At 35.9% G+C, this 13,662-nt stretch overlaps 1 protein-coding gene across 1 annotated transcript in view; it reads right to left on the bottom strand.

Annotated features, from left to right (window-relative positions):
- LOC124355129 (exosome RNA helicase MTR4) overlaps positions 1 to 5,477 on the bottom strand; it is a 29,598-nt gene extending 24,121 nt beyond the window's left edge. Inside the window, exons 1-3 of the mRNA XM_046806092.1 lie at positions 5,211 to 5,477; positions 894 to 1,004; positions 499 to 741 (exon numbers count right to left, since the gene is read on the bottom strand). Of these exons, the coding sequence (XP_046662048.1) occupies positions 499 to 741; positions 894 to 1,004; positions 5,211 to 5,323 (467 nt within the window). The 5' untranslated portion in view covers positions 5,324 to 5,477. The remainder of the gene's footprint in view (positions 1 to 498; positions 742 to 893; positions 1,005 to 5,210) is intronic.
- Positions 5,478 to 13,662: the final 8,185 nt, after the last annotated feature.

The raw sequence follows: 13,662 nt of genomic DNA, 5'->3' as shown, positions 1-13,662 counted from the left end.
TACAATGCTACACTGATGACATTTCTATATCCTATAACATTTACAAGTATAATAGTACCTTAATTGAAAAGGTCACCAAAAACTAACGTTTACAAAATAAAAACCAGTGTACTTTGAAGCTTTATATCTCAAAGCTGAAGATTTATCTCAAACACAGGGTAACATTTTAATCATCCGATATATAGAAGTCAGGTGAAATAAGGGGTACCAATTATTGTTAGTATTGTCTTTCATCAAAATCTTTTCATTCTTTTTTTCATATTCGTTGATGTTATTGACACATAAAAAATGCAAAAACATGTATATCTATGAACACGTTTAACAGCCTATATTTTATATTTTAATGTCTATTTTCATCTAGGCATAAACAATTAACTTACATAAGTGATAGTTTTCAATAAAAATAAATTATGAAATACAAAATTGACTTGTTTCTTTTATTTAAATTATTCCACCATAATAAAATATGTAACTTGAGAATGTATGCAAGAGACTCACTCGGCTACAACTGTTTTCCCTGCAGATGTGTGGGCCGAAACCAGCACCGATCGATCATTGTCCACGCATGCAATCGCCTCCTTCTGGAACGGATCAAGAATGAACGGGTACTCCTTGGCGGGTTTAGTTGTAACGACACGGAGAGGCACATATTCCTCGTCAGGTGGCACCGCCACCTCATGTAGACACGCCTCTAGCGTTTCTACTGTATGCACTTTTATCCTGTGTGAGATGTTCTGAACACTGGACAAACAATGGCTTTATAGAGATAATAATTTTGCAAACACATAGATCATGTAGTCTATTCATTTTACTTTACTAAAAAAATTAGGAAAGTGAAATATAACATACATTCAAAAGTTATTTAGGCTATAATATTACAGTCATTTACTTACTTTACGTCCTCAAAAACTGATTCAGGTTTCGGTCTCTTTGAAGAACTTGATTCATCATCAGAATGATCTCTTTTTACAGAGGGACTGCTGGAAATTTTAGTGGTTTGCACGCTGAAAAAAGATAGGAACTGAATGTCACAACATTATTTTAAATGTTTTAATCATTACACCACTTACAATCAAAATAAACAAATATACAACTGAAAACCTGGTGTAACTAACGTGATCAACTTAAAAGGATAATATGGTTTCGAGTACTTGCCATCATTTTATGGTAAAAAAAGTATAACACTACATTTTTATGATTTAAATCTACCCCCTTTTTGCAAAAAGCATAATACATGCAATAATACAAAATGTCTAATATATGTGAGCAAATTAACCTATTAACTTAAGTTATTCTGAACTTAAAATATGTTATGGAATGATATAACAAAGAGATAATAAAATATGTACAATAATTATAATTCAGTATAAAGTAGGCATGAAACTCAAATAATTAATACTTTAATGTCTTCAGTTAGCTAGACATATCTTTCTCACAAGACATTCATTTCTTAGAATGTAGTCACACTCTACAATAGTTTTTATAAAATGCAAGAAAAGACAATAATATATACTTGTCTCACAACTAAATCTAAAGAAACAATTATCTTACAAACAGCTACTCATTATGCACAAGATGATTTTGGTCTATGTTTTATGGGGAGGAGGAAATCTCTACCAGACACCTGAAGATTAACACCCATCCTCAATGGTTCCTTCTGACAAGTGTGACTCACACACACTAAAATCTCCCATCCTTTGTTCTTCATATTGAAGAAGTAGGTTCTTATAAATTCACACTTAGACTCCATGCTGGTGCAGCATATAAAATTACTTAAGTGGCTTTCGCCACTGAGGTAAAAACAGTTTTCCCCTGAAGAGGGGAATGACTATGACTGCTACCTCCTCATCCCTTTTTTCTGCATACTGGGGGAAAAAACTCACTGCCACTGATGCAAAAGTCCTCTGATCTGATCAGATTATTTTGGTGGAACCCAATTGTGACCAGTTTATAATACTCTCTCCCAGACATTATTCTCTACAGAATTACATAGTTTTGCTGAATTTATATTCAAGCCGCCAAAGAACATCAAATCTACTTTGGTATTCATACCAATTGCCAGTAATAGGTCCATAGTCTACTAAATTCTACTAGTGTTAAGCAGTAATACCTTTTCCATTTTGGTCAATTAATTAACATTGCTTGGAGCACGTATCCTATTGTCCTTCTTCCAGTTCACACATCTTTGTTCTCTAGTACAGTTATTCACTAGATGTCCTTCTTTCTCACACTTAGTACATTTTGCTTTAGTATGAGCCCATACTGTTGGCCAGATAGCCTATTACTTGCTAACTGTGAATACACCGTAGCTCCAGCTGTAAATTCCTCACTCAGCACCTTACCCAACCTACCTTGATCTGCATCCTTGAAACAGGTTATCCGAGGCACTTTGATCATAGCATGGGTAGGGTACGATAAGCGGACCCGGTTTTTTATATCGAAGAATGTAATCATCGATACCTAATATTCGCATCTCAAATCCTAGACTATCAATCGATATAAAAGTATCTACTGTATAGTCCTCAATAACAATCTTATGTTTTAAATTAAAATATGGATTTAATATTTACAGTGATGAAACAAATTATTATAAGCAAAATTAGGAAAACTGAAGACAACCATATTTGCTCCTCTCACAGTTACAGTTGTTTCTTTCCCACAAATTTTACCCAATGGATTTTTCGGTACGAGTCCAACATGTTGAAGCCACATAAAACATGTCTTATCATCTTTCAAAGCAATGTCGTGTAGTTTTCTAAAGTTGACTGCCATTTTTAATAATCAAATGTTACTTATATGTAAAATTGAAATATTACCTTACGTGTACTATTTGAAAGTGTTTACAGCTGTTGATATAGATTATTTAAGTTATTTGTTCAAAATAATTAATCAGTATCGATTGATTATATCTGTGGTTATGATTAAGTAATATTGTTTGCCAATTTCGATATAAAAAATCGGGTCCACTTATCGTACTAAAAGGCTGGTCTTACTAGTTTTTTTAGTGTTTTTAGTTTTCATTAGTGTCCTGATGGTAGGATCTCTGGTTGTTTCCATACATGATTCAGCATTATTTTTAGAGAACATTCTCCATAAAAAAAACATTTGGAGCTTCCCTTTCCTAGCCTTTGATGTCACAAGGTAAGTTTTATCAGAAACAAAATCAGGCCAATCCTACTGACCATTTTTCCTGCAGTAAACGTGTTAAGCAGCTAATTATATCTCTAATATCATATATTACTGTTTGAGAATCACAGTGTTTTATAAAAATAAGTGCCAATTTGCCTATTTATTTTATTTTATGACCTCAGTTCTAAACATCTTATGTTCATCATTGTTTCTGGTTATTTAGCTAAAACTGCCAAAGAATAAGCCAAGTAATTTTATAAGAAAACCTCAAAAAAGATAAGTAGTTAAATCTGACTTTCTAACAGTAATAATAAGTTAAATGAAGCAGTTTAATGCTAATTTAAAGTAGATAGTGACCTCTGGCCCTATTGTATTACCACCAATATACTCGGTGTTAGTATAAAAATATCCGGTATTTATTTACATTAGCGTGACCATGGAAAATGGACTTTTTTTCATGGGTTGGGCATTTATAGCCAAGTATTATTATCACTGGTGCATATGAACTGGGGGGAAAGTATATTATTGTATTATATTTATGCCTTACGGACATTATTGCGTTAAGGAGCAGGGGCATCACGTGATATGGGATTCGACTTTTGCAAGCTCGAGTTAATTTTTTTTATAAGAGCAAGCAGTGCGCAGCGGGCAGGCATCGTTGACAGGATTAACGTATTAGTCAGACTCGTCTTTACGAATTGCTTCCACGTGAGATACCGAACATCCAACACAAAGGTGTGCCATTACCACTACTGAACTAGGAGGTTAAGAATAGACGTGGAGGAACAACGGTAGTTCAAAATGGCGTACCTTCTTTATTTGAGAAGGCGCGGAGTATTACCAAACTGTCAAATATGGATAGTGTTGCCAGAGGTACGATAATTTCATTGATTTTATGCGCCGGTAAGATACACGATGGGTAGTTATTATCGTACCATGAAAGATTTTTGACAAATTTATACAAGTAACAAACCAAAAGTTAATTATAACATAATTTATTATACGAACATAACATACTTTTTTATTAAATGTGTTTGGTACGATTATTTTATATGAAAGTACGATAATTTCTCGTTGTTGGTATGATAATCGGTTTTTAAAATCTGGCTATACTGAGTTTGAGCAGACGCGGAGTTATAGGAAACTGTCAAAAACGGAGTTTTCAGAGGATTTAAAAAAATCTTAGCTCCTTTGATTTTCGTTGCCGACGAATTTTTTCTTCAATATTGTTTTCAGGAAAAATTGTAGTTTTCAGGAAAAAAAAATGAACTTACCTTTCCATGGTCACGTTAATGTAAATTGATACCAAATATCCATTAGACCACATGTTTAGTATTAAAGTTTCACATGGGACATAAGTTATAAAGATTTCCTAGTTCATAGGCTGAATATCATAAATTTATAAAATTTCACAGAAAACAGTTCCAGCGCAGTATTCAACACAGTATCAGTGGGATTAACGGCCCGGACAAGCCAATCAAATGGATGATGTCATCACAAGATTAAATCATGGTCACAAAAGATCATATGACACCCCACGCAGATGTACAGCAAGGATACTTTTTACTAATATTGCTCCGTGTGTAAAAAGTAGTTTAATTTTTAATGTTCTACAACTTCGTTATTTCTCATCTCCACCCCCATTAAGTATTATATTGTTTGTTCAGGAGGAAGATAGTAACAGGCAAAAAAAAGTTGTTTTTTCCAGGTTGGCCATTACTTTATATACCTTCAACGTTTTCATTCGAAGTGCTATCAATAAAGTAAACAGAAAATCGGTACAGTAATACTTTTTCTACAAATAATTCAGGCTAAATTCCTCATAATACAATTTTATGTCAAAGCTAGGATACCATCTGAAGTTTTAATATTTTATACCTATGTTCATTTAATAACAACCCAATGCTGTAGCTGGGTTGCACAGATTTTCTTTATAAATTCTTTACTTTGAATGCTGATTGAAAAAGTAAACATGAACTTAAGCTGAACTATTGGATGCACCTAAAACCTTTTCTTGATACAAGTTTCAGTCAAGTTATTATACTTAATGTAAATGATGGAAACTCATAAAACCAACTTACTTAGAAACAAGTGGAGGTGAGTTGATAGAAACCACTTCTGATTCTTCTTTTATTTTTGTAGGCTGAATTTCTTCATCAAATACATTAAATAATTCATCGTCAAAATCTGCCATCTTTGTCTAAAAGGGTAAAAGTATTTAAATCTATATAGTAAATACTGTAAGTTAAGCTCTTACAACTCTATGATTCTTGAGTACTAAATTTGAAATAAATGCTTTTGTAATATCCTAACCTCAAAAACAACCACTGTAAATTCAACTGCGTCGTACAGCAACCACCGTGAAGTTAGCGTCACTTTATCGTCCAGTGCATCAATGTTGCAGTCATCAATCTGAAGGCGTTAACAAAAATTCAAAAACTGAGATAAATAGTATAATACTAATTATAAAAACGATCTTTCACAAAATCAACACAGTTTTTTCTATTTATTACTTTCCACAAAGGTTTCCCATTAAATGTGTCATGAATAAAAATCCCAAATATAATACCTAAGTAAACCGTAGGAATGTATCGTAAAATGGACGTCCTCTAATAAATGCCACTCCTGAGACTTAACCAAACAAGTGCCCGCAATGGAACTTTGTACACAGATGCTCTGTAAGCTGAACTTTAATATACCAACGTCAAAAAGGTGGTGTCGGCCGTCAGAGGTCCTATCGTCAAAATTAAATGCACCGTTAGACGGGGCGTTCTCGTATAAAAGTCGCTCCTGAGACTAAACCAAACAAGTGCCCGCAATGAAACTTTGTACACAGATGCTCTGTAAGCTGAACTTTAATATACCAACGTCAAAAAGGTGGTGTCGGCCGTCAGAGGTCCTATCGTCGAAATTAAATGCACCGTTAGACGGGGCGTTCTCGTATAAAAGTCGCTCCTGAGACTAAACCAAACAAGTGCCCGCAATGAAACTTTGTACACAGATGCTCTGTAAGCTGAACTTTAATATACCAACGTCAAATAGGTGGTGTCGGCCGTCAGAGGTCCTATCGTCAAAATTAAATGCACCGTTAGACGGGGCGTTCTCGTATAAAAGTCACTCCTGAGACTTAACCAAACAAGTGCCCGCAATGAAACTTTGTACACAGATGCTCTGTAAGCTGAACTTTAATATACCAACGTCAAATAGGTGGTGTCGGCCGTCAGAGGTCCTATCGTCAAAATTAAATGCACGGTTAGACGGGCGTTCTCGTATAAAAGTCACTCCTGAGACTAAACCAAACAAGTGCCCGCAATGAAACTTTGTACACAGATGCTCTGTAAGCTGAACTTTAATATACCAACGTCAAAAAGGTGGTGTCGGCCGTCAGAGGTCCTATCGTCAAAATTAAATGCACCGTTAGACGGGGCGTTCTCGTATAAAAGTCGCTCCTGAGACTAAACCAAACAAGTGCCCGCAATGAAACTTTGTACACAGATGCTCTGTAAGCTGAACTTTAATATACCAACGTCAAATAGGTGGTGTCGGCCGTCAGAGGTCCTATCGTCAAAATTAAATGCACGGTTAGACGGGCGTTCTCGTATAAAAGTCACTCCTGAGACTTAACCAAACAAGTGCCCGCAATGAAACTTTGTACACAGATGCTCTGTAAGCTGAACTTTAATATACCAACGTCAAAAAGGTGGTGTCGGCCGTCAGAGGTCCTATCGTCGAAATTAAATGCACCGTTAGACGGGGCGTTCTCGTATAAAAGTCGCTCCTGAGACTAAACCAAACAAGTGCCCGCAATGAAACTTTGTACACAGATGCTCTGTAAGCTGAACTTTAATGTACCAACGTCAAATAGGTGGTGTCGGCCGTCAGAGGTCCTATCGTCAAAATTAAATGCACCGTTAGACGGGGCGTTCTCGTATAAAAGTCACTCCTGAGACTTAACCAAACAAGTGCCCGCAATGAAACTTTGTACACAGATGCTCTGTAAGCTGAACTTTAATATACCAACGTCAAATAGGTGGTGTCGGCCGTCAGAGGTCCTATCGTCAAAATTAAATGCACGGTTAGACGGGCGTTCTCGTATAAAAGTCACTCCTGAGACTAAACCAAACAAGTGCCCGCAATGAAACTTTGTACACAGATGCTCTGTAAGCTGAACTTTAATATACCAACGTCAAAAAGGTGGTGTCGGCCGTCAGAGGTCCTATCGTCAAAATTAAATGCACCGTTAGACGGGGCGTTCTCGTATAAAAGTCGCTCCTGAGACTAAACCAAACAAGTGCCCGCAATGAAACTTTGTACACAGATGCTCTGTAAGCTGAACTTTAATATACCAACGTCAAATAGGTGGTGTCGGCCGTCAGAGGTCCTATCGTCAAAATTAAATGCACGGTTAGACGGGCGTTCTCGTATAAAAGTCACTCCTGAGACTAAACCAAACAAGTGCCCGCAATGAAACTTTGTACACAGATGCTCTGTAAGCTGAACTTTAATATACCAACGTCAAAAAGGTGGTGTCGGCCGTCAGAGGTCCTATCGTCGAAATTAAATGCACCGTTAGACGGGGCGTTCTCGTATAAAAGTCGCTCCTGAGACTAAACCAAACAAGTGCCCGCAATGAAACTTTGTACACAGATGCTCTGTAAGCTGAACTTTAATATACCAACGTCAAATAGGTGGTGTCGGCCGTCAGAGGTCCTATCGTCAAAATTAAATGCACGGTTAGACGGGGCGTTCTCGTATAAAAGTCACTCCTGAGACTTAACCAAACAAGTGCCCGCAATGAAACTTTGTACACAGATGCTCTGTAAGCTGAACTTTAATATACCAACGTCAAATAGGTGGTGTCGGCCGTCAGAGGTCCTATCGTCAAAATTAAATGCACGGTTAGACGGGCGTTCTCGTATAAAAGTCACTCCTGAGACTAAACCAAACAAGTGCCCGCAATGAAACTTTGTACACAGATGCTCTGTAAGCTGAACTTTAATGTACCAACGTCAAATAGGTGGTGTCGGCCGTCAGAGGTCCTATCGTCAAAATTAAATGCACCGTTAGACGGGGCGTTCTCGTATAAAAGTCACTCCTGAGACTTAACCAAACAAGTGCCCGCAATGAAACTTTGTACACAGATGCTCTGTAAGCTGAACTTTAATATACCAACGTCAAATAGGTGGTGTCGGCCGTCAGAGGTCCTATCGTCAAAATTAAATGCACGGTTAGACGGGCGTTCTCGTATAAAAGTCACTCCTGAGACTTAACCAAACAAGTGCCCGCAATGGAACTTTGTACACAGATGCTCTGTAAGCTGAACTTTAATATACCAACGTCAAAAAGGTGGTGTCGGCCGTCAGAGGTCCTATCGTCGAAATTAAATGCACCGTTAGACGGGGCGTTCTCGTATAAAAGTCGCTCCTGAGACTAAACCAAACAAGTGCCCGCAATGAAACTTTGTACACAGATGCTCTGTAAGCTGAACTTTAATGTACCAACGTCAAATAGGTGGTGTCGGCCGTCAGAGGTCCTATCGTCAAAATTAAATGCACCGTTAGACGGGGCGTTCTCGTATAAAAGTCACTCCTGAGACTTAACCAAACAAGTGCCCGCAATGAAACTTTGTACACAGATGCTCTGTAAGCTGAACTTTAATATACCAACGTCAAATAGGTGGTGTCGGCCGTCAGAGGTCCTATCGTCGAAATTAAATGCACCGTTAGACGGGGCGTTCTCGTATAAAAGTCGCTCCTGAGACTAAACCAAACAAGTGCCCGCAATGAAACTTTGTACACAGATGCTCTGTAAGCTGAACTTTAATATACCAACGTCAAATAGGTGGTGTCGGCCGTCAGAGGTCCTATCGTCAAAATTAAATGCACGGTTAGACGGGCGTTCTCGTATAAAAGTCACTCCTGAGACTTAACCAAACAAGTGCCCGCAATGGAACTTTGTACACAGATGCTCTGTAAGCTGAACTTTAATATACCAACGTCAAAAAGGTGGTGTCGGCCGTCAGAGGTCCTATCGTCGAAATTAAATGCACCGTTAGACGGGGCGTTCTCGTATAAAAGTCGCTCCTGAGACTAAACCAAACAAGTGCCCGCAATGAAACTTTGTACACAGATGCTCTGTAAGCTGAACTTTAATGTACCAACGTCAAATAGGTGGTGTCGGCCGTCAGAGGTCCTATCGTCAAAATTAAATGCACGGTTAGACGGGCGTTCTCGTATAAAAGTCACTCCTGAGACTTAACCAAACAAGTGCCCGCAATGAAACTTTGTACACAGATGCTCTGTAAGCTGAACTTTAATATACCAACGTCAAATAGGTGGTGTCGGCCGTCAGAGGTCTATCGTCTAAATTAAATGCACCGTTAGACAGATGTTCTCGTATAAAAGTATTAGATTTTCAAGTATCAAGGTTATATAAACTAGATTAGTATATATACTGCAAAATGTTCAAACGTCGTATGGAATTTGGTACTCCAAAGTTTCATTATTTTTAAAACATGAAAAATTAAAAGCATTATAAAAAGTGATAGCTTGAAATTCTAGCATGCGGAAGTATTTTAGAAGTTATAACATAAATATTACTGCTTCTCTTTTGCGCACTTTTTTAAATGACGTTGTCCTTTTATATCCATGAAAATAATAAGTAAAATTTGTAGGCTAATTAACAATATATTTTTTCTAACCTCACATATATTTCAAAAAACAATTTATTTTATATTTCATTTATTATTTTTATTCTGTTTACTTCTGTTTTTATCTGCAACAATTTATTTTTAAATGTGTCACCAATTATTTTACTATTGTAAAGTTTTGAACTATTGTTTTTTGTAATCACTGAATTTATTCAGGGTATGTGAATCTTATTTAGAGTTATTATATCGCATGGTTGTATTGTATTTAAATGTCGTGTAATTTAGGACATTAGGGTTTCCCTGATTTTTTTCTAATTTTTCAGAGTCAGATGTGGTTGAGGCTTGAGAAATTTATGTTATTGCTGACACCTGGTAGGTATGAGCAGATGTTATAATATGGAAGAAAAGCTATTGTGTAGACTTATCTCTTTACCCAATACCCCTCACGGAATTTCTGAGAATAGTTTTATAACCCTTACACGTAATTTCCTTAGACACATTCAGAAGGGACACGCAAACTCGAGACCGGTTGCCATAAACCTATTGTCTGGTAATGACACCATTTCGAGGAAGGAACCACCTCACCCGAGCCTTTACCTGAGACTACCTCACTGTTAATTCTGTTGTAGTTAAAATATTTGTTCCATTCCATTATTTGAACGTTGATTAATTTGAACTGTAAAAATCATGCAATGCTAACAAACATCTTTGTACAACTTATACATGAAATTAACAAATCGATTACATGGAATAGTAGGCTAATCACGCCAAACATTCTACGTAACAATATACCATATATGACGCCAGGGACTCGCTTATTGGAGAAAGAAAACGTATTATAAGTTTTTAATATTAAAGCTCGTATGCATTAAACAGAGGTAAACATCAATTTAATACTAACAAATGACCATTATAATTTTCAAAATAGACAAATAGAATGAATAACATGATAATGATGCATTGACTTAAGAGAAAAAATCCTTCTAGAAGTTCTATATTTTTAGAATTGATAATATAATTAAATGGCGGTACCATTACATCAACTCATAGAAATAGTAATACCATTGAAGCATTCATTTCATATTGACTATGTTTAATAAGTCATAAATTGCAAACCTAAAACATGTGGTTTTAACGCACAAACCTCGGAAATTGTTTGCTGCTTAAAATACAAAGTATGACCTCAATATTGGCTTTATATTATAATATGCGTCAGATACGTTTGATAACATACTGTATCGTTGAACTTAATATTTTAGTGCGGAAATATCAAAATACACGTTATTGGCATAAGAATGTATATTTAGAATCTCCTTAAAAATCGAATGGAAAACTACAAATCTGTTTCTGTATACAAAACGTAACACGCGTACGTTCTTACTGTAATTTACTGGAGATTATATAACAACTCCAGATATCTTAACTACACTGAGGGCAGTTTCCCACTGGGGCATCAAAGAGTAGAGGAAAGGTTTATTTTTTACTCATAAATTTAATGTTAATGCCAATTTAAACGTGTTTTAGTTTCTATACGATTCTAAACGGTTAGTAGTGTAAAAGACCCAACACTGATATTGCAAATATAAAAATAGGGTCGTTGAGATAACGATTCGTAGAGTAAAAGAGCTGCCCCCCAAATAAAAGATCCTTCTGAGACTAAACCAAACAAATGCCCGCAATGAAACTTTGTACATAGATCCTGAATTTTAATGTACAAAATGTATTTGTTAATTATTTGAATAGCGCTCTTTTTATAAAATCACAGTATACAGGGTGATTCAAAACTAAACGGCAATCTCTCGGGAGCTTATTCTATAGCTAAAAACAAGTAAAAAAGTTCATATAACCATATGCCCGGAAACGCTTCGTTAGCGAGTTACGCCTAGCGAAAGATTTCGCCCGGATTTCAGAACCCTTGGTGAAGTCAGGCCGTATAAAAATGGTAAAGGTAGTTACAAAGATACAAATACGATTGTTTTTTATGTTTTTATATCTGACAAATTTATTAAAATTCGTCCCAGAGCTGTAAATGCAATACTTTCAGAGATATCTTACGTAAAACACAAGAATTGGTGCAAAGAAATAACACATTTTTGTGTTTAACGTAAGATTACTTCCATAAATGTTAAATAAAGGTCATTTTTTTCTTAAACAGATTTGTAGAACATTTAATTCTGAAAAGATTCATGTGAATTACTTAGGAAAAAAATTAATAATAGGTATTGAAATTTAGCTTTATTTAAAAATAAAACAGACGCACAAAAATGCATATTCTTATCTGCATAGAATATTAACTAATGTTTAGGTTGTGAGTAACAGCTGATCATTTATTCAACACTTTTTATCGTCATATTTTCTTTGCAAAGGTTGGCAATATCAGCTGATCAACAATTAAGTTCATGAAGTAATATTTGAATAACCTTTATGGAGGTTTTTGTATTGTGGCGTGTGAAGATTGTATTTTGTGAGATCCTGTGATTATTTGGAAATATTTTATACAAGTGTATAAAATATTTTATTAAATATTTATTTTTAAAATATTTTATTAAATATTTTTATAAAAGTGTATGTAATTATCTTAGTAAATAATGGCAGATAATGTAAATGGTATGTATTCGTTTGAAGAGTATACGGACATGATACTGATTTACGGCAAAGTTAACAAGAATGGTTTAGCTGCAGTTCAGGAATATCGTGATACTTTTCCACATTGAAGAACACCTGATCGCAAAACATTTGAAGCTGTGGAGAGACGACTTAGAGAAACTGGTAGCTTTAAACCGAAGCGAATAGATATTGGTCGTCAACGTAGCGCAAGGAACTATAATAATGAACAAGCAATAATAAATGCTGTAGAATTATCACCAACCACAAGCACCAGACGATTATCACGTCAGTTAAATATTTGCCAGTCAAGCGTATGGCGGACACTTCATGAAGCACAGTTGTACCCATTCCATATAACACGTGTTCAAGACTTATTACCGCAAGATCTTAATAAACGGAAGATGTTCTGCCGCTGGTTAAGAAGAAATTGTTTACGACATCAGTATTTTCTTCGGCGTATTCTCGTTACTGATGAATCCTGTTTTACTAGAAATGGAATTGTAAATTTTCGTAATACCCATACTTGGGCGTACGACAAACCCACATGAAACTGCGACGAGGCATTTTCAACATAACTTTTCAGTCAATGTATGGCTTGGTGTTCTGGGTGATAATTTGATTGGTCCATTTTTCCTCCCTAATCGACTTAATGGAGTAGCGTACTTACATTTTTTAAGAACAAACCTGCCTACCCTCTTGGAAGATATTCCTGTTCAAAACAGAATAAATGCATGGTTTATGCACGACGGAGCACCTCCACATTTTTCTAATGATGTGAAAAACTATTTAAATGATACATACGGTAGACAATGGATTGGTCGAAATGGACCAGTAAAATGGCCACCACGTTCTCCTGACCTCGCGCCAGCAGACATTTTCTTATGGGGTTGGATGAAGTCAATTGTTTATTCAAAACGGATTAACACCATAGAGGAGTTACGTAATCGCATTACAGAGGCGGCAGAAACTATCAAGAATGCTCCAAACGTTATGAAACGCGCTAGAAAAGAGTGGATTCGTCGTGCGAAAACGTGCATTGCTAACAACGGAGGACACTTTGAGCAACTATTATAGGTGATTATTACAGTTTTATAAAGGTAAATACATTTTATGTTAATGTTCAGTCTAGAATAAATGATCAGCTGTTACTCACAACCTAAACATTAGTTAATATTCTATGCAGATAAGAATATGCATTTTTGTGCGTCTGTTTTATTTTTAAATAAAGCTAAATTTCAATACCTATTATTAATTTTTTTCCTAAGTAATTCACATGA

This window comes from Homalodisca vitripennis, chromosome 2 (assembly GCF_021130785.1).
Source record: "Homalodisca vitripennis isolate AUS2020 chromosome 2, UT_GWSS_2.1, whole genome shotgun sequence".
Lineage (NCBI taxonomy): Eukaryota > Metazoa > Arthropoda > Insecta > Hemiptera > Cicadellidae > Homalodisca > Homalodisca vitripennis.
Note: the sequence above shows the minus strand (reverse complement) of the source record. Positions and strands in the feature narration are given on the sequence as shown.